General features: G+C 35.3%; 3 protein-coding genes across 4 annotated transcripts; 1 reads left to right on the top strand and 2 right to left on the bottom strand.

The window, feature by feature from the left end:
- Window positions 1-3,524: 3,524 nt before the first annotated feature.
- Window positions 3,525-9,749, bottom strand: LOC105833795 (zinc finger protein 33B). The gene is made up of 2 exons (XM_012675790.3): window positions 9,542-9,749; window positions 3,525-9,064 (listed from the first exon to the last, which is right to left on the bottom strand). Exon 2 carries the CDS (start codon window positions 8,921-8,923, stop codon window positions 7,838-7,840), a length of 1,086 nt encoding a protein of 361 aa, XP_012531244.1. The 5' UTR covers window positions 8,924-9,064; window positions 9,542-9,749; the 3' UTR covers window positions 3,525-7,837.
- Window positions 9,750-10,979: 1,230 nt separating this feature from the next.
- LOC105833802 (zinc finger protein 346) lies at window positions 10,980-13,960 on the top strand. Of its 2 annotated transcripts, none has more exons than XM_012675802.3 (6): window positions 10,980-11,205; window positions 11,643-11,840; window positions 11,932-12,070; window positions 12,185-12,214; window positions 13,300-13,457; window positions 13,705-13,960. In XM_012675802.3, exons 2-6 carry the CDS (start codon window positions 11,652-11,654, stop codon window positions 13,867-13,869), a joined length of 681 nt encoding a protein of 226 aa, XP_012531256.1. In that variant the 5' UTR covers window positions 10,980-11,205; window positions 11,643-11,651; the 3' UTR covers window positions 13,870-13,960. The 2 variants fall into 2 exon arrangements, with proteins under 2 accessions (XP_012531256.1, XP_036140630.1); XM_036284737.1 differs by lacking the exon at window positions 10,980-11,205 and adding an exon at window positions 11,213-11,429.
- Window positions 13,961-14,196: 236 nt separating this feature from the next.
- On the bottom strand, window positions 14,197-21,079 carry LOC105833801 (dynein regulatory complex protein 1). Its single transcript, XM_012675800.3, has 10 exons — window positions 17,983-21,079; window positions 17,618-17,726; window positions 16,750-17,100; window positions 16,280-16,677; window positions 15,949-16,165; window positions 15,745-15,871; window positions 15,459-15,673; window positions 15,247-15,395; window positions 14,962-15,179; window positions 14,197-14,860 (listed from the first exon to the last, which is right to left on the bottom strand). Exons 1-10 carry the CDS (start codon window positions 18,402-18,404, stop codon window positions 14,448-14,450), a joined length of 2,619 nt encoding a protein of 872 aa, XP_012531254.1. The 5' UTR covers window positions 18,405-21,079; the 3' UTR covers window positions 14,197-14,447.
- Between the last annotated feature and the right edge of the window lie 499 nt (window positions 21,080-21,578).

Here is a 21,578-nt window from a genome sequence, read left to right as displayed (position 1 = left end):
CTTAGGATATATCCTATACCCTATTCTATGTGTGTAATCTCACTAATAAATGATTCGACACAGATACAAATATTTTATATAAATTATTATATATTTTTTTACAAAAAATACAATAACACATTATATATATAATCAACCGATTTTTCAGAAGCTAATTTCTCTACAAGTTGCTCAAATAATAAAAATGAGGAAATATCTAATACTGTGATGGATCGCAAAAAAAAAAAACATTCACATTTTATATACGCGAAAGGATACTCTGTATACACAATCTCGATCTTGGTTTATTTATATATAGATAAATAACCATTCTTTATCGCCAATTTACTATTGTATGTAACAATGGTTTCTTCTGTATTACAAAATCATAAAAGATAAAATAATTAAAGAAGAAATAAAATAACAATTACATTGCAAAACATCCTGAAAGCTAAGCGGCACTAAATTTAACATAAAATCACAGGATATGATTATTAATGTTAGATAAAAATTAATTCGAGTACAAACTGCTTCTTTATTCGTATCTTTCGGAAGTAAATTAAATATCAACTTACGTTTCCAATTCCAAATAAAATTTTTAACGGAGTAATGCTACTTGTAATATAAATAAGGTAACGTAAATTAATATCATATAAAATAATCACAGACATAAATCTGAACAACGAATTTTTAATAACAAGCATATTGTATGACTTTTATATGAAATATTTTTTTCATAGTGAAAATATATAAAATGTTTCCCTTTTTACTAAAAAAATTCTCTTTGCAAAATAATAAAAGGTTTATTGTATTATGATAAAGTTACTTATATTTCACTTTCACACATAAATCTTTTTCTCAAATATATATATTATTAATTTTAATTTGTTTACTTCATTTATTTTAATTTAACACAAAGAGAGCTACATTCGATCAAAACGGATTTTAATACCTGATAATATTTTTACGTAAATTTTTGTGACTAAAAATTAAAAATTTTACGCAAAAATTTATTAGGCATCAAGAGCCATATTTTATCAAATATGGCTTCGCTTATCTATCATAGTCTATCATTATTAATGTCACAGATAAAGAATTTCATAATACTTTAAATTAATTGCATTAATAATAGGAAAAAAAATCAAAAATATTCTTTAATTAAACTTTTTAAAATTTGTTGGCTTTGTTTAACAGTTTTAAAATTATTGATATTACTAGCGAATCTTGATGAATTTAATATCTACTCATAACATTTACCTAAAAAGATATATGTAATAACAAATTTTTTAATTATCTCCCAAGAAAGGCATAAAGCTAGTTTAAAATTTCTTTAGAAAAACAATTCAAATTTTCTGAACTTTTGGATGCAACCTCATGTTTTATTCGTATTATTCTGATAGTTTCTCCAATCTTTAAATATTCGGATCTAATTAAATTGACTAAAATAAATTTTTGTTATTAATACCTCTTGTTTTGTAGTGTACCAATTAATCGTAGTCGTTTACTTAAATAGCCGCCAAACATTTCTTTATCATGTGTGTGTAAAAGATATCTTTATCATGTGTATGAAAACATATTGTCCAAAATATTTTTAATAGATACGTTTTGCATATAGCGTTAAGAATATAATATGCAACAAATTAAATTTTTGTAAACATTCGCAAAATGAGTTGACACTATCTCTCTTATATTTAGCACTTTACAAATTTCTCTATATTTTTATATTTCTATTATTTTTTTCTTCTATATTATAATTATTAAATTGTGTTGTTATTAAATCAAATTATTTAAGAGGTATTTTCTGAATATTTACTGTTTAGTATTTAATACTTTGTCGAAAATAGAAAACTCAGAATATGATCCGCTACCTCTATTGCATCGCTCTTAGTGTAATTCCTTGATTAAAAAAGTATAGAAATTTTGTAATCATTTACCGATTTTGCGAAAAATGTTATTGGAGAAATATGTAATGTTTGCATTAAAAAAAATCAATGTTGTCCATTTCCTCCTAACATATAGATATTCAGCAGAGACAGCATTTGTGTAAAAGCTAAGTAGCAATCAAATCGATCATTAGATCAAGCAAGTTATATCACAAGCTGTAACAGTTTCCTTAGCTAAACATGCTCATTATCGCAATGATAGGAATTAACATATGATTACTATTCTAATAGAACTGCATGACTTGCATGAGTAGTATAAAAGTCATTCGCTTTCGATGTCTCGTGTTTTATTAATGAAACCGCCAATGCTCGCAAAGAACAGCGTGAAATTCGTACGCGGTAACTTGCCGAACTGTTTTACGTAGAGGCTTTCATGTTGGTCTCCTAGTGCGTCTTTTGATTCCTTTATTGATTACACTATGTACAAGGTGCTTTTAGAAATTCGGAAATTACACGTTCACGAGTCGTCTCTTTCCCTTTTGCACTATTAATTCGTAATATCGAATTGTACTCAATTCAAGTAATTTCAAGTAAAACGATGGAGTTTTATTAAACAATTTAACTAAATTAAACTAGGATTTAGTTAAACAATTTGACTAAAAAAGAAAAATGTATTAAATTTGATAAATTTAATTCATGATTTGCACATGTACACGTTAATATAAATAAAATAATTAGATGTTATTTTTTTAATCCCATGTTTGTGTAAAATAATAAATTTGGACACACACGTGAAAGTTAAGAATAACAAAATTATTTAACTTAAGATTGATTTAAATTTAATTCTTCAAAATTTAAAAACGTGAGCAACTTATCTTTCAAGGCAACCCATCGAATTCTCGATAATTGATGATCAGGACAGTTGTTCTAGTGTCGAATTTTTCATATTAGTAATAAAATCGATCTTATACGAAATCAACAGTTGATATAAGATTGATCTCTGGCGTTATAATTACTGGCGAAAGTGGAAAGAGTGAATCAATATCAAGCCATGCAATGGCTGTGACGATAATCGAAATACCAGAAATAATCAAGACGTTATGAGGAATATCAGTTGTAGAACAAAAATAAGCCAATGCAATGAGTATATCTATCTTAGTCACGAGCGGAAGAAAAGTGGAACAAAGTTGATATTACATCCTCGAACTTTTAATATCAATCATCTACGAATTCGGTCAAGCATATAATAGTTAAAATCTCTATAATAAATATATATCTTCGTTCACAATTGCAACTTATTCGCGTGCAACTTTAACACGCTACTTTTTATATTTAAAAAAAGACAACAGTTTTAAAATACTTATATAAAGTAAAAAGATCTTTTATACTTATCTGAACAAAGAAAATGGATAATAAAAAGCATCGAAATTTCCCGATAGCTAGATGACTAAAAAGAAACATTCGTACACATGGCGCACACGAAGAAAAACAGGAAAACCGAGATAAATGAACAAAGAAATGTGCAATCTCTCATTCTACGTAGAAGTATTCGTTCGTCATGCGTTATGTGTGTATAAGTATATAGCACTCGTAGAATGTATTCCGCGTTTCAAAAAGCGCCGCAGAACGCGTTCTCTTCTCTTTTTTTTTTTCGTTTTTTTCTTTTTTCATTTTTATCATCTTTCATATATACATATATGTGTATTGGTCCGACGTGGACTCTCCCGAAGGAAGGACCCGTCTTCCATCCCCCCTCTTACGAAAATACACATTTTTTGATATACATGTCGCAAATATCAGAATTCGGAGACACGTCCGCGAAAAAAAAACGATCGGCGTGTGAGATCGATTATTACCGATTCGAGAGTTTCGACAGGTCTCAGTGCTGGGCAATCCTAAAAAATATACGCCTACATACTTATGTACGTACGCGATATACTGTCTGAAATGGCTCCTAATTCTACGTATTGAATAACACAGTTAAAATCTCACTACATTTCCAGGACGCTGATTTCACTGGCTACGATCGTTCCTGACTGAAATTCACCGGTCACATTCACCGGAGAGATGCAATTGCGACGTTCGTGATTTTTAGGCATCGTGGAAAATCGATGCCATGTAACAAAGTGTCTTTTCAAATCGCGAAATTGTCGCCCGAATTGTATTAAATTCCGAAAGTAACAATCGTTTTGTGCAATTCCAGTCTTAACGTTTAAGAACGCAAGTAAACTAAAACTTTTTCGATTATACGAATGCGCGTTATCCTTTATTTGCGCGCTCATATTTAACCCTTAGATACCTAAGAAGGGTAACTTAAGTTTCCCACAAGTGATTATTTTATTTTCACTTTTTGTTTCGATCAAGTTGGCAACCGTTCAGCTACAAAAGTTTTCAGTATTATTTTTTAAACTATTTGAAATGTCTTAGAAACATTTACGACATTAAATTTCAAAGAAAACTCTGGGGGACTTAAGTTAATTCAGTTCCGTCATTTCTTAGATTTCATTAGCTTGGGTATACAAGGATTAAATAACATAAACTAAACTCTGTGATCGAGTGTTTGTAATGTTGTTCATAGTTTAATCGACTAGCAACTAGATTATTGGCAAATAATCAGCTTAAAACGTATCGATAAGAGCAGCCCTCTGGAAAAAGCAAGCGTCTATTTCAAACAGTACGATCGTTATATAAAAATTTATAAAACGTAAATCTGCGCCCCGCGCGCACTCGTATAAAACTTTCTTTAAATACTCGCGTAATCGCGAGTCGTCTCTCCCCGAACGACAACTTATGAATACCTACATATGTGCCTTTTTGCCCAACACTGCGAAGGTAAAACAAAAAAGGGAGAAAAAGAAAATAAGAAAGAGATCGTGAGTAATTAACCGATCGACCGGAACTGCGATTTTTAAATATTTCTAGGGCTATCTATAAATTTCACTTTTTACTTACATATTTATAATAAACTACAAAATATATATATATATATATGTGTGTATGTATATGTATATATATCACTATAATTAGGAGCTGCGCGGTCATATGCACGGAGGCTTTAATCACAGCTTTGTAGTACACTTAATATCTTGTAGAGCTGCCCAATGACTAGCCGACAAAAAACAAAAGATCAATTGCTTTCTCCCATTGCACCTCGTTCCTTGATCGTGAACCAGAAACCGCGCGTTTTCACGATTTCTCTTCAAGCATAATTAACTTAATTAATCGCTTATTTAATTTTCATCAAGTCGCTTGATTAATTAACCACGTTAATTAATGAAACGATGGATAACCAATTTCCCGATTGCTTAACTCATTCGTTTGTGATCGTTACATTTTTTTGCGCGGCTCTTCTTTCCATCAATGAAAAACTATTATATCATCCTCTTTTCAGCGCGCTTACATGCGCCTCCGGTGAAGAACTAGAAATCAGAAAGACAAGAGAGAATAAAAATGGAGAGAAGAGAGAATAGACGAAAAGAAAGAGAATAAACATTTCGTAATTCGTTACAATAAAGATCAGTCTTGCCTAGGTGACTTCGCATCCTCTTTAAATCGAAAGCCTCAGGCATACGCGCGCAGGATCATTTTGATCATTTCACGACGTGAAAATTAGATCGCTGAAAGTGAGAAGGAGAGATAGAAAGAGAGAAGGAAAAAAAAGAGGGAGAACCACAATAAGGGGGTTCGAGGCACGCTAGCGCAAATATATGTAATTTCTTTCGATTTGTGTATCTTCAGAGCTCTACTTTCGCGTGCTTAATTCTTGGTGAATTGCATTACGTTGGTCGCAATTATCTCAGATTTCTCGATCACTCAAAAGCAACAGCCGCGTCTAAGGATGTGCACTTTGAGATTTACTCCCAGTTCTACGCGCGGTTGTCATGGTTCCCTCGCGCTTGCATTCTAAAGCTTGTGACGTGATTATGAAAGAGAGAGAGAGAGAGAGAGAGAGAGAAAGAGAGAACAGGAGTTAATAATAAACTAATAGCTAAGAGCGTTTGCGAAGAATCAACAGCCTATTTGCGCCTTTTACGTGATGGAACTGTTTTCTTTTTATGACCTGCACCCTCCTACTTTTCCGCTTTATAATACATTCGTACGTCGTATATGTATATGTATATACAATATATATATATCTGTGTGTACATTTCGAGATATGTGGAAAGTAAGTACAACTATGGAACTGATTGAAAGCTGTGCCTGCTCTACCCTCTAACGAAGAACAATTTCCTTTTTCTCTTTTTTCTTAATCGCAAACGCGCGCACCTCGTCACATACATCGGTCCGTCGGTGTTGCGAAGGGATGAACGTTTTACGATCTGTAGAAAAAGCGACAGGAAGGAATTCTCGTAGCGTTTCAAGCTAAAGAGAAACCATGACGACTATGCGACGGGTAGTTGTAGTCGTATGCGCTACACGTAGTTGAAATAAAAACGCGCGCTCTCGCATGTACGAGTGTATCCTTAGTGATAATGTGTTCGTAGTAGTTTCTTTTTCTTTTTTTTAGTAGTATAGGAGTAGCAGTACGAAGTAGCAGTAGAGTAATAGTTGGTAGTAATAGCCGTAATAGTAGTGATAGATAATATATAATTGGGGAAATGTCGGTGGTGGTGATAGACGCGTGATAGTGGTAGTTAGAATAATAGCAGTGACAATAGTTAGGACATTAGCCGTATGTGTTACTGTTTTGTTGCTGTTTTTTTGTAAAATTAATAATAGGGTGTCTACCAAACACACCTTCGGTAGAGACCAACATCGCCTAAAGTTTTTGATCGCCTCGTGACATTGCTTTTTTTTTCTTTTTTTTTTTCCCTCGTGTTTTGATATTCGTCAAAATGGTAAACCAATAGTTTAAACGTTGTAGACAATAATTACTATCTATATCACAGATTCAAGTGACTAAACTTGTTTAAAAATATAATATAAATATGTGTATGTGTCATATAATGTGGTTCGCATAATATATATACACACACGTATACGTTGTGTTTACATGTATGTATATATACTCGCAGAGAGACGTGATTATAAAACCAGGCGAAACAATAGTGCTGAAATCGCGGAGACTTGTAGAAACGTTACACGTTACGCTTCGGTTTCAGCTAGCATCGCGTACGGATCGCAATCGATTCATCAGAACGATCTGCGCCAGCACGATTTTTTGTCGTCGAACAATTGAGGACCGCTTCAAGCGGGTGCTATTCAATCCCATGTTAAAAGATGTATGCGAGTCGTGAATATAAAATCCATTAAAGATATAAAGACACACAAAGTATTAGCGAACGTTTTATCGAACAGTCAGTGTGATCACTTCGCGATTGATCGAGCTAAGTCGTCCCGTGGATTCCCCCCGTTGACCGAAACCGAAACCGTATTCCTAAAATACCGTGACGAGCGAGCACCCGTGTCTACGAACCCGAAAGTTGGATGCTCGATAGGCACTTTGATCAAAGTGTTGACCGACGCGATTAAATAGCACCAGTCTCACTGGTATCTTCTTTTTTTTTTTGCTTTTTTCCCGTTCGCGTTGGAAAGTCGCTAGGATCGATGCTAGATGAAAACTCGCGTCGTTCTCAATTGTTACACTGCATGTATTCGGAATATGAAATCGCGGGGCTCGTATTCGCGTACTGAGCGTACAGGTAGATCGCGGGTTGAAACGCGGGCACGGAGATGCCGCAGTGCACGTATTGCGGCTCCGACGTCGGATCTATAGGGGACGACAATTGCGGAGTTACGTAGAGCTGAGAGCTTTCCTGGGGGCTATCCAGGCAAGGAGGATCGGAGGAGGAGCAGCCCGTCGTTTGGTAGACACTCTGCGGTACCGTACTCGTGTGCTCGGTGTGAGATAGTACAGGTGAGTTAAGTGTGAACGGCGAGGACGCCGAGGTGGGACATATTACTACTACTTGCTGCGGTGGCGATTGGTGTTGCGGCAGGGACAACTGCTGGGTAGAGCTGCTGCTGTCTAAACACTAGTTGGTGGTCTGCGGATGCAGCAGCGGTAATGGAAGCTGTAGATTGTTCTGCTTGGCTAGACTGGCGATATCTACGGCGATGCCCGCGCCCTTGGCCCCCGCGAGGCCGTCCAGGGACGACGGTCCCTCGCTGTAGCGCAGGTCGCAGACCGGGCTCTCGAAGCCGGTGGTGCCGCCGCCGCCAGGTGTCCCAGCACCGCTGCTGCTCTGACTCGGCGTCGGCGGATTGTGATGATTCGTGCCGCCGCTCTGACCCTGCATGTCACGATGCACCCGATTCTGATGCCTTATTAGGTAGCTGTCGCGTACGAACGTGCGCCCGCAAATATTGCACTCGTACGTGGTGCTGGCGGTGTGTGTACGAATGTGAATCGCGAATTGACTCTTGGACGTGAACGTGAGAGAGCACCGCTCGCAAACCAGTGGCTTCTCGGCCACGTGGCTCCAGCGGTGCGCGGTCACGTAGCTCTTGACGGCAAAGCGCTTGTGGCAGATGTCGCACGCGTACGGCCGTTCGCCCGTGTGCACCCGCTTGTGAGTATTCAGACTGCTCTTCTGGGTGAACCTCTTCAGGCACAGCTCACACTGAAACGGTCGCTCGCCCGTATGCGTCCTCATGTGCACCTCCAGGTAGGGCTTGCGACAGAAACTCGCCTCGCATACTGTACAGTGGTAGGGCTTGTTCCCGGAGTGTAGCTTCATGTGCACGTAGTAGGACGACGCGGACGACAGCACCTTGCCGCAAACCTTGCAGGGCTGCGGTTTGGACCGCGAACCCTCCTTCACGGTTTGCTGGCCCGTGGACTGACGACCCGGCGAGTCGTCCTCCTGCATGCCCTGCTGCGTTTGCTGCGTCTGCTGCTGCTGACCCGGCGGCTGGCCCTGCTGACTCTGCTGCTGCTGCTGCTGACTCAGCTGCAACGTCTGCTGCTGAGTCGGCTGCAGGTGACCCTCCTGCTGAGACAGCTCCTCCCGATCGTCGGACAGATTCACTATAGAGTTGGATCCGTCCGAGCGACTGGAAGCGACCGAGTAGAACCCCATGGGCTCACTCTTGATCTGCTGATCGAACATGGACGTCATAATGTCAGCCTGCGCCTGCTGCTGGTGCTGCGCCAGCTGCTGAGTCTGCTCGTCCTGCTGCTGGTGCACTGCTGCTTGCTGATGGGGGAGCAGAGTCAGGTTGCGCTTGACAAACTGCTCATATCCTGCGTACCAATCCACCTGCGTGCGACAACAGAGCTCTAGAGCGAGACGCCCCGAGGGTTGATAAGGGGGAGAGGGGGGGGGAGGAGAGAAGCGGCGTCACGCGTGCGAGCGTTCATCCGCGCGGACCTGGCGCGTACGTACGGCAGGTTAGACCGAGTACGTCCGCCTTGACATTTATCTTTGACAAGTGACAGTAGGTAGCCAGACGATCAGCTGATTGCATAACTTTTAGCCGCGGGGCGCGGACGCCACCATCGGACGGACCGTCGGGGCCGTCGTCGGTGATGGCGAGGGTGACGCGAGCCGCTCTATTTTTAAAAAGGTGGCCAATGAAGAAACGGCGAAAGTGTAATGTCGCCAACGGCCCAGGGAAGACCGGAGACTTCTCTCGCGAGCGGAAGTGGGGGAGGGTGTCGTGTCTGTTGTGTGCGCGTCTCTCCTCGCGGTAGAAAACCACGATCAGAGACGCGCTCGCCGTCGACGGTACGGTACCTTTGCTGATGTAGTGGTCCGGGTCTAGGGTCGAAATACGTCGCGCCTCATCGAGCGCACCGCCTCCCTGCGTCGAGCGGCTCTTCACGGGCAATCGCGAAACATTTGTACGGCCGAATTGTTTTTCTCCGACACAAAATATAAGATGGCTGCTACTATATTTCGCGACAGGCACCTACACACGCGCGCATAACATACACACCTATGTATGTACCACGCGCCACACGCGCGTGCACACTGCCACGAGCCGGGCCGCCTGATTGGCCGCTCGCCTTAAGCCGCACACTCATTGTCGCTGTTCGAGACGATTGGACGCGTGAATCGCACCGTATACACGGGCCTCGTAATCAAGCGCGTAAATGCCTACTCATTTTAGCTGAGTTCCATATAGGACACGTTACGTGCACTGTAGAATGCCTCTGGAATGTTGCCAATAATTTTTAATGAGTATTTATATATGTCTTCTTGTGTGTAATAAAATCACACAGAATCAAAGAAACGCAAATTTTCAAGTTCTTGTTCTTCCCCCTTAAAGTTCCGATTTTATATAATTATAATATAGAAGGATAAGGTTCACTTGATGCTACAAACAGTTTAAAGCATTTTTTTTATTGATTAATTCGTTATTCCGATAAAATTGTTTGTTCCGATTGGTACATAAAATGTTACGAAGCGTTTGCATATTAGTGTCAATCAAAGGAATCGTCGTCTGAGAAAAAAAAAGAAAAGCCTTTCCATTTGAAGTTGGCTTATGGGGTACATAATATTATATTCTCCCTGTACAGAAGATATTCTATTTAACGCTCGCAACGCTCACGATTATTTGTTGTTATTTATATTTGATAAACAACAAGGATAAAATGATTTCAGGAACGTTTACAAGCTTGTAGAACTTGTTCGTATGTTATATGAAACTCGTATATTATATATATATTTCATATTTTATATGAAATATACGAAACAGCCAATTTCAAGTGAAAATTATCGACCACGTGTGTACTATACTTTATAAAATCCAAGTACCGACAAAATTAAGCCTCAATATAGTTTGAGGTGTATAAACAAAAATCCAAACGAAAAACACGATAAACTGTGACACAATCGATGATCGAAAGATCAACGGCAAAACAAAAAATCTAATAACAATCAACGACCATCCCGGCCATTCGAGAAATGCTAATGGTTGACAAATAATGTTGCCATAACAATAGCTTGAATATCCTTCACATGACATTTGAAAAATTCGTAAAGTCTACACGACAAGGGATACCAACGACATGGCCAATGGTATTCGGCCTGTAAGGAAACGGGAACTTCTCATTGGTCGTGCTTCGGTACAGGATTTGCTCTTCCTAACCCGCACCGTCTGCACTCAAAGAGCATTGGAGTGTGGAGCACGTACGTACATATACTTTAGTAAAGGAAGGGAGAAAGAGAGGGTGGGACGAGAAGCGCGGCGGTAGGTGCAGCTGACGAGGTTGCCGCTGATGAGGGGGCCATATACATATACATACGGAGCCGCACGTTGATGTTGTCCGGAAGAACAGTGATTTGGAAAAGCGCTATATTTACCCAGCGATTCGCGAAACAAAACAAAAAAAATTGTATTCTCACAATAGCGGTCTACAACAGCGGCGGATCCGGCGAGCGGGAGAACTGTAACGGTAAATATTACATGTCAGCACAATTGTATTTTGATACTCCGACGGGACGATCGCGCTGCTACCCCGCTTTAATATCGCACAATTATTGTGGCACAGCGTACTGGGTCGTTGAGAGTCGTATAGCAATACAGCTCGTACAGCTCCGACGATACGCGCGCGCGATTGTGTGTGCCGGAAGAAAGAAAGAAATTTTACGTTCGGATAAGGCCACGATAATAGACATGGTATATATTGTATTAATAATTTTCTTCGATAATATTGACACGGGAAAATATTCGCTTTCGGAGTCGGCTCCAGAAAGACATGCTATTGTTTTCATTGTCGTTTCGTCTCGCCGTTGTTGTCGCCGTCGTTGTCGCCGACGTCGTCGCCGTCGTCATTGTCGTCATCGTCTAGTCCAAGGGAAATCTCAATTAACGTACGTTAATGTGTTGTAGATCGAAAAAATGGCTGTGCCAACGGAGAACGTCATAAATACGAATCTCGATGATCCGGTAACGAAGGCGGTGGTCGATAATATAATGGGGAACCTGCCAACGAAGAAGCCTCTTGTACGATGCGAAGACTGCGACCTTTCGTTCACGAGCCAGGCGGTGTTAGATACGCACTTACAAGGCGCACGTCATGCTAAACAGGTAATAAGTAGAGACGTTTATAATATATTGAATGCACTATATATATTACTTAATATATTTAAGTTGATATTGTGTATATATTGTATTGCAGGTAAGGTCTAAGAATATAATGGCAACCCTTGAGGAAACAAAGATCTCATTTACCAAGGATGAGGAGACGAATGGGCTCAAGTGCAACGTATGTAATGTGTGCCTGAACTCTATTCAGCAGTTACAGACACATCTCAATGGTAATGACTACATACAATATATTACTTGTGATATATATATATCACAAATTTAGCTTAAATCTTATTAAAAAATTAAAATAATATTAAAAAATTACATGGAACATGTATTTGCAGGGAGCCGCCATAAAAAGAAATTAATGAGAGGTAATAATAAAACCTATATGGTAAGAAAAACACTGCCATATGGTCTTAAAACTAATCGCTTCATGTCCCTGGATAAACTAGAGAAAGATACATTTGTACTAGTTTACAGCTTAGTATTGTTCGCATTCGCATGCTTGACGCTACTGCTTACTTTCGCTTTTCACTTCTTTCTATGAATTAACTATGTGGAATTAACTTGCTTGCTATTCGCATAATTTTTATTGTAAAAAAATTTTCAGTGCTAGAAAGCGCTTAGTGATACTTTCAAATTTGTTGTTATTCTGCGTTATTATTTATTATTATTTATTTAATATTTAATTATTATTGAAAAAGATTAGTAATATTATATTTGTTTGCTTATTAACATGTTCGTATCGTGAAAAGCAATTTGGTCACGACTTGTTTGCATATGTTATATTTAATAAACTAAGTTTGTTTGACTGTACCTCTTAATTCCTTCTCATGTACAAATTTTACATATGTATTACTTTTTTATTTAATATTGCTGTGTTATAGAAATATTTTTTGTTATTTTTTAATGACTTTATACACTATGAAAAATATTTCATGAACAATAAAGAACAACAAATAATGCGAATTATTAAATTTTTATACAATGACGTGATGTATATATGTGTGTGTGCGCCTACTTTTATAAATTTATAATTCAATTTTCCAAGAGAAAATAAGGGGTGATTGTTTTTATTATATATATATAACATTTTGGTAACAATTTTATTGGACTTATTTTTTTTATGTAATAAGTTTTGAAATAATTGTTATATGTATATAATATATATTGTGTAAAAAATCTAAACTTGACAAAAAACATCATACAGGTCTTAATATTTATTAATCTCACATTGCTATAAAAAGTTTGTAAATTAATGGATTATTTTCGCATGAAAATATGCTTTATTTTTACATATTACAGAGATACACTCTTAGCATACTTCATATTATACGCTCATTAATGATCAATCTTTTTATAGCATGAATGTAGTGTTCAAGCTGATTTATTATCACAAACTACCGCTTTTGCGGCTGTGATATATAGATAGTGTTGATCGCACATTGATGCTTAGGTGAATGGGATGGCAAAGAGGTTGTCACCCAAGGTGCCTCATTGAAATCAACTGGTAGTGCGCAACAATCTTCTCCCAAACTAAGGATTCCCAAAACGGATTTGCTTACCTGCGATATATGTAACAAGTTCTTCAACTCGCGATCTCAATACAATGTGGTACAAAAATTTTATATAATCTATTTGTACATATCCAATTTTATGTTCGTATTTTATATAATCTATTTGTACATATTCAATTCAACATACAATATCTCCTGATTGTTATGGTTTTTTTTTGTTTTAACAGTATTTCCATAAATTTTTTATCATTTATTTTACATTTTGCATTATATAGAAGTATCGAAAACGTACCACAATGTATAATGTATTTGAAATTTAATATCGCTTGTTTATATATTTGCAGCATATGAGTTCGGAGAAACATGCTGACAAAGTGAAGAGATCTAAGGATCCATATAAAGGATTTCCATATCCATATCGGAAAAAACCAAAACGAAATTTGTCTCCCAAAGAACAGATACCGTCTTTGTCAAACAGTTTTGTATCAGGTTTTACATATCAACCATAAGTTACATAATTTGCACATTTTATTTTGAATTACATATTACAAAAGTGTTTCAAATATCCTATTAACTAATAAACACATATGATTATATAAATATATAACATAAATGTAAATATACATACTTATAATTTCAATTTATGTAAATTTTTCTCAAAAATATTTGAAATCTTTTCGCAAAAGAAAAGAGAAACAATTTTTTTTCAAATAGCAGTATAGTAACTGAATTTAATTAATCTTTAAAATTATGATTAATTCGAAAGTTAGAGTCCATCATTATTAAAAATTATTAGATAAGATAATCGCTAAATAAAAATTACACAATTATATATAGCAATGTATATTTACATTTTATTCTGGATGTCGAAAATTATATATCATTGAATTTCATGCACTAAAATTATATATCATTGAATTTAATGCACTATGAAATTTTCATTAAATATATTTATTTAAGTTCTATCCTAAGTCACTTCACGAATAGATTGTGCAGTATCTTGCGAAAATCTATCACATTCAGACTAAAACATAGAATATAAGGTGTTATTATTTCAAATATTTTTCAATATGATATTTAATAATGGCTATATATTATTTTCTGACATTACTTGGATTATGTATGTTTTCAATAAACGGCGTAATTCTGCATTCTGCGTTCGTAAAGATTTTACTTCAGTATTCAAACAATGCCGTTCTTTTAATATTTCAAGATACTTTTTAAGTCCGATTAATAAACCATCCCAGAGTTGTTCCTTCTTTGTTGGAAAAATTTCACTGTATCGCTTCCAAAAATCAGTTATATCTTGAATTGTCATATTTCGGGATACGACTGTCTTTTTCTTTGTTAATTTTTCTTGAAATGTCTCTGGCATTTCTTTCCATTTAACAAAATGATATTTTTCTACGAATTCTCGTAAAGCTCTAGTGACAAACGTAGCTTCAATTTCAAGCAAGTGTCCCTTGTCACACAATAAGCGTCGTTGCATTTGATCGTCATCTATACGAAATAAATTAATATTAATTTTATTATTAATATAAAATATTCCTCGGCTCGATCTCTAATTTCCATATTAAATTCGTGAATTAAAATACACGTACCCTTCATGATATCACTGATAGATTCATGTGAAGTTGAAGTACATTCCGCGATAGGAAGTAATTCAGTTGAGGAACTTCGAGACGAAATAACGCTAACATCGTCGCTAGGAGTAGATAATTTTTCATCAGAAATTGCTTTTTTCACAGCGATAATTAATTTAGTTTCATCTTCCGTGAACTCCTCCGTAACGCCACAAATGTCTGTCTCTTGTTCAATGCTGCTTTGCAAATAATATTGCTTGAAAAGTTGTTAAATACATTATTTGATTGTAACTATTTACTAACTCTGTTTTCGGTAAAGAAGATTCAGTAAATTCATCAGTAGTACCGCATGTGTCCTTGGTCAAGTCCTTGCTACACGTAGAACAATATGCATACGGCAGAAAGAAATTCAAAAGAAACCCAAGCTCCTTTTCAGACTTAATGTTCAACGCCTAATAACATACGACAATATTACAACGAAATAAAATGAGATATTTCACGACGCGTATGTTTACCTGAAATACATTATCCAAACGTATGACCAGCTGATCGTTCGCGGTATAAGGTAAAAGCAACTCGAGCAATTTATCTTCTATCAGATAATCACAACGATCGGAAATATGTTTTATGATACAATTCAGCAATCGTCTTTCCAAATTGATTTCCTCAAGGGTGTTTGCTGGTTTGTAAGATTCATATATTGTCTTTTTCTCGTTGATCAATTTGTTTTCTTAAAGAATGCAACATATTAGAAGAATTTAATATGTAATCGATTAAAAAAAAAATTTAATCAGTCGTTACCTTCTTCTATAGTACACATCACACTACGATATGACGGCAGATCTTCTTTTCCAAGCAAGGTTTTTTCAGGTGGATTCCATTCCATACCTAATGCTTGTTCGTATATGATTTTGTCAGCATTTAAAATCTGAAAAGAAATGCGTCAGCACTTAAAACTTTTCCTTTTCAGTATCGAATTATTTAAAAAAATTCACCTTAACATACCTTATCGAGCAACTCATTCGCATTTTTCGCATTCATATCCCAAATTTGCATATACCGTTTATCATTATTTCTTGTAAAGTGATCCGACTTTTCCATCAAATCCAAAATATTCTTATGCGCTTTTATGACCTGGTCGGTAAGCCTCTGTATCTCAAGCCTTGTGTTCTCTTCTAACTCTGCATAACTCTTTTTCAGATCGTTGATAATATCCTGAAGCCTGAAAAGGACGCCCGTTCACGATTAATCATAATTAATTTCCCGATCCTGAAGAAACGCAAAGGCTCGCTGTATTCGATTGTATACAACAATTCGATTTGCATTCAATACCGACTTATTAATTCTTCTCTTTTGCTGATTTTTCACTATAGCGTTTTCGTCCTCTCGTCGCTTAAGCACGGCATAACTGTAATCCAGTTTCTCGATGTTCATGAAGCATAGCGCTTTCGTGCTCTGTACCTCTTGTTGGAGCTTCTGAATTTCAAGCTCGAAATTGATTTTCTGTGCTCGGAACTCTTCCTGATGCTCGATCATGACTCTCTTCATCTCTTCTTCGTACTCGCACATTATCTTCTTCCGTCTGTCTAGTCCCGAGATACTGTCCTCCTGTAGCTTTTTGTATAGCGTGTCCCATTTCTCGGAAAGATTTTCCACCAACATTTTACGCTCAGACTCCATTACATCATTAATAAGCGATAATTCATGGCGATAAGCTTTAGTCATGATGTTCATCTAAATGAAATATACGAGCCTATCATACCACGTCATATTAACGTTATTATCAAAAGAGTGTATATATCTAACTTGATTGTCCATCCTATTGATCAATAAGTCTATATCCTCATTTTGATTTTGCTGGTCATTAACGAACTTAAGATCGGCGTTCTCCAACTCTTGCCGCAATTGCGCGATGACAGCATCCTTCCTCTCCATGATTTCCAGACACTTAGCATTTTGGGCTTCCATTTCCGCGTGTATATCTAACGGGTCCTTAGACGCAAAAATGTTTGACCACTTCTCATTGATCTTCTGGTACCTTTTCATACATTCCTCGTCATCTTCCTCGAGCTTCTTCAGTAACATTCTTCTGATATCTTGCGCCTCTCTCCGTCGCTGTAGTTCCCTAGCGTCGTTTGCCACTTTCACGGAAGTCACCTACAGATAAATTTATCAAACGATTGGTCCGATCTCTTTTATATTAATTTTTTGGATAGAGTAAGGTCGCCAATATTAATATAATTAAGTCTCTTAAAGTGACATTTTCTTATTTTTCGGAAACTAAGCATTGTATTGTATTAATACTGATAAAAACACGATCTGTTTAGATAATTAAAGAAATAAAAATTTATAAAGTTCATACATTCATGGTTTTTTTCTATAAAATTTGCTAAAAACGTTCTCTAAAAGCGAAAATAAAATTTATATAACTTTCTTTTGCCACTTACAAAGTAAAACAATAATGAATATATTGATAATATTAGATTATTTTACACATTTAAATCTATCTAAAACTGAAAAATATTTTGTTACGTTTATTCAATTAGAAGATTTATAGCTTGCATCAATATGATTCTCATGCGCATGTTTATGGATTAACGTCACGAAAATTCGTGACAAATAGCCATTCAAATAATTATCGATGTAAATTGAAATAAACGTTTGTTATACTAACCACTTCGTCGCCTTCCACCGATAAGTTTTCCAACAATTCAGAACTAGCAAGTATTTGCCTCTCGGTGAGCGTCTTCTCGACAACTTCTGCATCTTCAGTATCTGTTTTTCTGTAAAAGAGATAATCCCAATAATAGAAAGAAAGTACGTGATATTAAATGAAAGAAAGATCTTAAAACGCTAAGAAAGCAAGCGGAGAAAAAATTTCAAAAATGCATCAATTTTTAAGGAAACATTTACGAAATATTTTTAAGGAATAATTTTAAAGAAATATTTCAAAGATTGGAAGAATACATTAAGGTTTGTGTAAATCTTTCCAGATTGTATTTTTGATCAGAGCTGAGCGTAATGGAGAAACGTTCTTACTTAGTTAGCGCTTCTAAGCGTCGCTGAATACGAATGCGGCGCGCTAATTTCCGTTCATTCGGATCCGATGACGTAACGGACGGTTCCTCCGCGTCTTCTGCATATTCGGAATATTTGTCATTCATTATTTGTTTCGCAAGCACGCGAAATGCGTTGCAAATAAATCTGACAAAATTCAAAAGAATCCCGATTCGATTGTGATGTAATACGCGTTCGAAATGACAACAGCTGTTTACGCTACGGCAGTAAAATACTTTTAACGGGAGCGAAATTTCTTCCTGCATATGTTTGCTCAATATTCGGTCGCCAAGGAAATTAAATCCATGACAGGATTTCGACTCCGCAAACGCCACTTCACTCATATGCGATATGCTTTGTGTGATTGTGTGTGAGGTGTGCAGATGTATTTTCATTTTGCGCATATCACAAAGCGTCTAATTAAAATGAAAAAAAATATTTCTCTTTCTTTTCTCTTTTATTTATTTTTTGTCATCAGTAGAAGTGCTTTTTATCTTTGTCATATACTAAATATATATGATAGGATTGGACTTTTACGCATGAAATATCTATAAAAATAATCTACATTATATGTATACAATGTAAGCTATGTGAAATGTTTTTATCTATATAAACAATAATCGGATTATTATGATGCTTTTAATCACATGTGATTACAAAATAAAATTTAAACATTTTTCCTTTTTCTTGTAATAATATATATTTTATTTATACTAAAAATATATAAACAATCTTATAAAATATAATTTAATTACCTTTTTTGTGTTATATAATTTATAACCATTTATATTGCTTATATTGCTTATATTATCTACATAAAAAATATTGTGTAAACGTAACGTATTCAGTAAACAATTTGTCATCAAAGTTGACAATAAATTAGTTAAAAAAACTTGATACCAAATACTATAGCATCTGTCCGCAATCAGTTTGTGTTTTACTAGCAAAGTTTACATCATAACTTGATAGCAAATTGTGGTTAAAAAAGTGAGCAAGGTTTATGCAATTCAGTTGACGCCAAGTTGCTTTTTGACAACAACTTGACGTCAAAGTAAACAGTCAAACAGAGTTACGTAGACCTTGCTTTTTGATGATAATTTGGCGTCAAGTATATCATCAAGCCTTGTTTGATATTTGGCGACTATTTGCTGGCAACGTTCGTAAAGCACATTTTATTATATTTATGCTAACAATTTGTCGACAACATTATCTTGTTAGAATAACAGAATTTGTATTTAATTTAATGCCATTTTACTTACAAATTTTCTAGGAAAGATTTGGATATTATTTGTTTTAGCAAATTTGGCCATCTGAGGTAAACATACGTAAATCAACCATGTAGATGCAATCACAAATGTAATCTTGAAATGTATGGCACAACACTCTGGTGTGTATGTGTGTGATTTAATTAATAATTAATAATTAATTAGATGACAACAACTGTTGATAACCAGAAATTTACCTCAGTAATTGTTGTATTGTGCCAAGAGATGTCATTACACATCAAGTCAGCGAAATCTCAATACGCTTTATAATGGATCGATATTAATTTACAAGAGAAGACTTTCGCAAGGTAACAAATTCAAATTTCAATAAAACTGCATACATATTCATATAGATAAATAAATAAATAAATGGAAAATATGTAAAATTTTTTTAGTCTTTTTCGATAATTTAATTTCAATCTAAAGATAATATGATATTGATATGATATTTGATAGTCCAAATTTGATGTTTTATATATATATATTGTAAGTATATCTCTAACAATATTCACAAAACATTGATGAATTTCATTTCTCTTAGTAACAAACAAATATATTTTTTATATTTAATATTTTTAATTTATTTAATATTTAATATTTATTTTAGTTTAATATTTATTTAGGGCTGATCTCACTTCTTGGTAATCTCACCTATCAGGTAAATGTGTGTCTGTATTTATTTAGAAAAAATGAAGATAAATATATGCTTACCTGATAGGTAAGTTTACCAAGAAGTTGAAACTGCCCTTTAACACTTAAAATGTTGTTTTATTTTTTACTCTATTCGGAGTTTTCAAAACTTATTAAGATAATCGGAAGAAACGTCTGCGACAATTATTTATTCGTAAACAACATAAATCATAGATAAAATACAAAGGCAATGTGTCTAACAAAGAAATAAACTCATGTTTCCTCTTTTAGCCAACTTAATCCTAGCTCTTTACATAACATTTTTAAAAAAATTTATTGGCAGCAATTGAAATACAGTTTTAATATACCAGCGTTTATAACGCTATATGTGTATTTATTTATTTAATACTATTTTGATACAATATCGTATGGTTTCATGATACGTATCGTATCAACTTAATACGCTGTTGTTTATACCATTATAAACCAATTTGGTACGAATATAGTGTTTGATACGCATATCAAGTGCTCGGTATAGGTCAATATTTGTAGCATAAAGTGGACTTTAGTCTTAATCAAGCTTAGAATCGGGAGACACAAGCTCTTTCTTAACGTATTCCATAAATTTAGGTTCATACTTAAAACTAAAGTCAACGCACAAAGAAATCCTTAACATAAGAAGCTTATGGAGTACTTAATGTAACATATAATGCGTCAAAGAAGAGTTTGTGTCTTGTCCCTTAGTTTCGTCTCTTATAGTTCTAGTCTTCATAATTTTAAATCATTAACAAATCTTTCCCAGATACCATGATCTCTAGGTCCCGGTTTTTTATTATCTGGTTAACTTTTGGTTAGACTTAACCTGATGTTTTGTCCAATAGGGCTTCACTTATGGAAACCAGACTTAACCTGATGTTTTATCCAATGAGGCTTCACTCAAGGTTTCTATGATCAAACATTAGGTTAAAGTCTAGTTTCACAACTTACTTTTAAAAAACTGGAATTTAATTTGTCATTTAATCATGCAATTTATTTATAAAATTTTAAGATGAACCATCTTAAGCAGTATTAACAAGATTCCTCATTTTCATGATGTATCAATATATTATTTAGTAATTATTTTATCAATAAAATAAAATTTACAAATATATAAAACTTACGAATATATGTGTTAACTTATGTAACATTTTTATTACAGATCTTTAAATATTTTTTAAAAATCGTAGACTGGTATTCATATATATATATATATAGAGTCTGTCTTTATATTTAAGATTATTTTAAATATTATATAAATTCATCTTTACATACCATATGGATTACTTTTTTGGCTACAGAATATCTGAAAATAAATTTAAAATAACCTTATATTTAAGATCAGATTATGAATACCAGCTATAGTCAACATAAATCGCAAATATCTAATCATCAGTCACAAAGTTGATTGCCATACTAATCAAAAGCGTCAATAGCATTGATACGTGTCTGACGAGCGAAGAAATAACTTTATCCAATACGATAAGTGCCATCACCAATTGTCTCGCAGAAGGTCTAAGATAATTGTAACGAAATCGCTAAGCTGCAGTTCTCTCTTTCACTTCCTCCTCTCTCTCTCTCTCTCTCTCTCTCTCTCTCTCTCTCTCTCTCTCTCTCTCTCTCTCTCTCTCTCTCTCTCTCTCTCTC

The sequence above is a fragment of the Monomorium pharaonis genome, chromosome 3, assembly GCF_013373865.1.
Source record: "Monomorium pharaonis isolate MP-MQ-018 chromosome 3, ASM1337386v2, whole genome shotgun sequence".
In the NCBI taxonomy this organism is placed as follows: Eukaryota; Metazoa; Arthropoda; class Insecta; order Hymenoptera; family Formicidae; genus Monomorium; species Monomorium pharaonis.
Note: the sequence above shows the minus strand (reverse complement) of the source record. Positions and strands in the feature narration are given on the sequence as shown.

What these genes read in the sequence shown, in the direction of transcription:
- LOC105833795 (XM_012675790.3), bottom strand. Translation starts at nt 8,923, where the DNA reads ATGACGTCCATGTTCGATCAGCAGATCAAGAGTGAGCCCATGGGGTTC.
- LOC105833802 (XM_036284737.1), top strand. Translation starts at nt 11,217, where the DNA reads ATGTCAGCACAATTGTATTTTGATACTCCGACGGGACGATCGCGCTGC. An exon ending in AGGCCACGATAATAGACATG is followed by an intron (nt 11,430 to 11,642) that starts GTATATATTGTA and finishes AATGTGTTGTAG; the next exon opens with ATCGAAAAAATGGCTGTGCC. An exon ending in GTTACAGACACATCTCAATG is followed by an intron (nt 12,071 to 12,184) that starts GTAATGACTACA and finishes ATGTATTTGCAG; the next exon opens with GGAGCCGCCATAAAAAGAAA.
- LOC105833801 (XM_012675800.3), bottom strand. Translation starts at nt 18,404, where the DNA reads ATGCGCAAAATGAAAATACATCTGCACACCTCACACACAATCACACAA. An exon ending in CGCTTAGAAGCGCTAACTAA is followed by an intron (nt 17,727 to 17,982) that starts GTAAGAACGTTT and finishes TCTCTTTTACAG; the next exon opens with AAAAACAGATACTGAAGATG. An exon ending in CGGTGGAAGGCGACGAAGTG is followed by an intron (nt 17,101 to 17,617) that starts GTTAGTATAACA and finishes ATTTATCTGTAG; the next exon opens with GTGACTTCCGTGAAAGTGGC.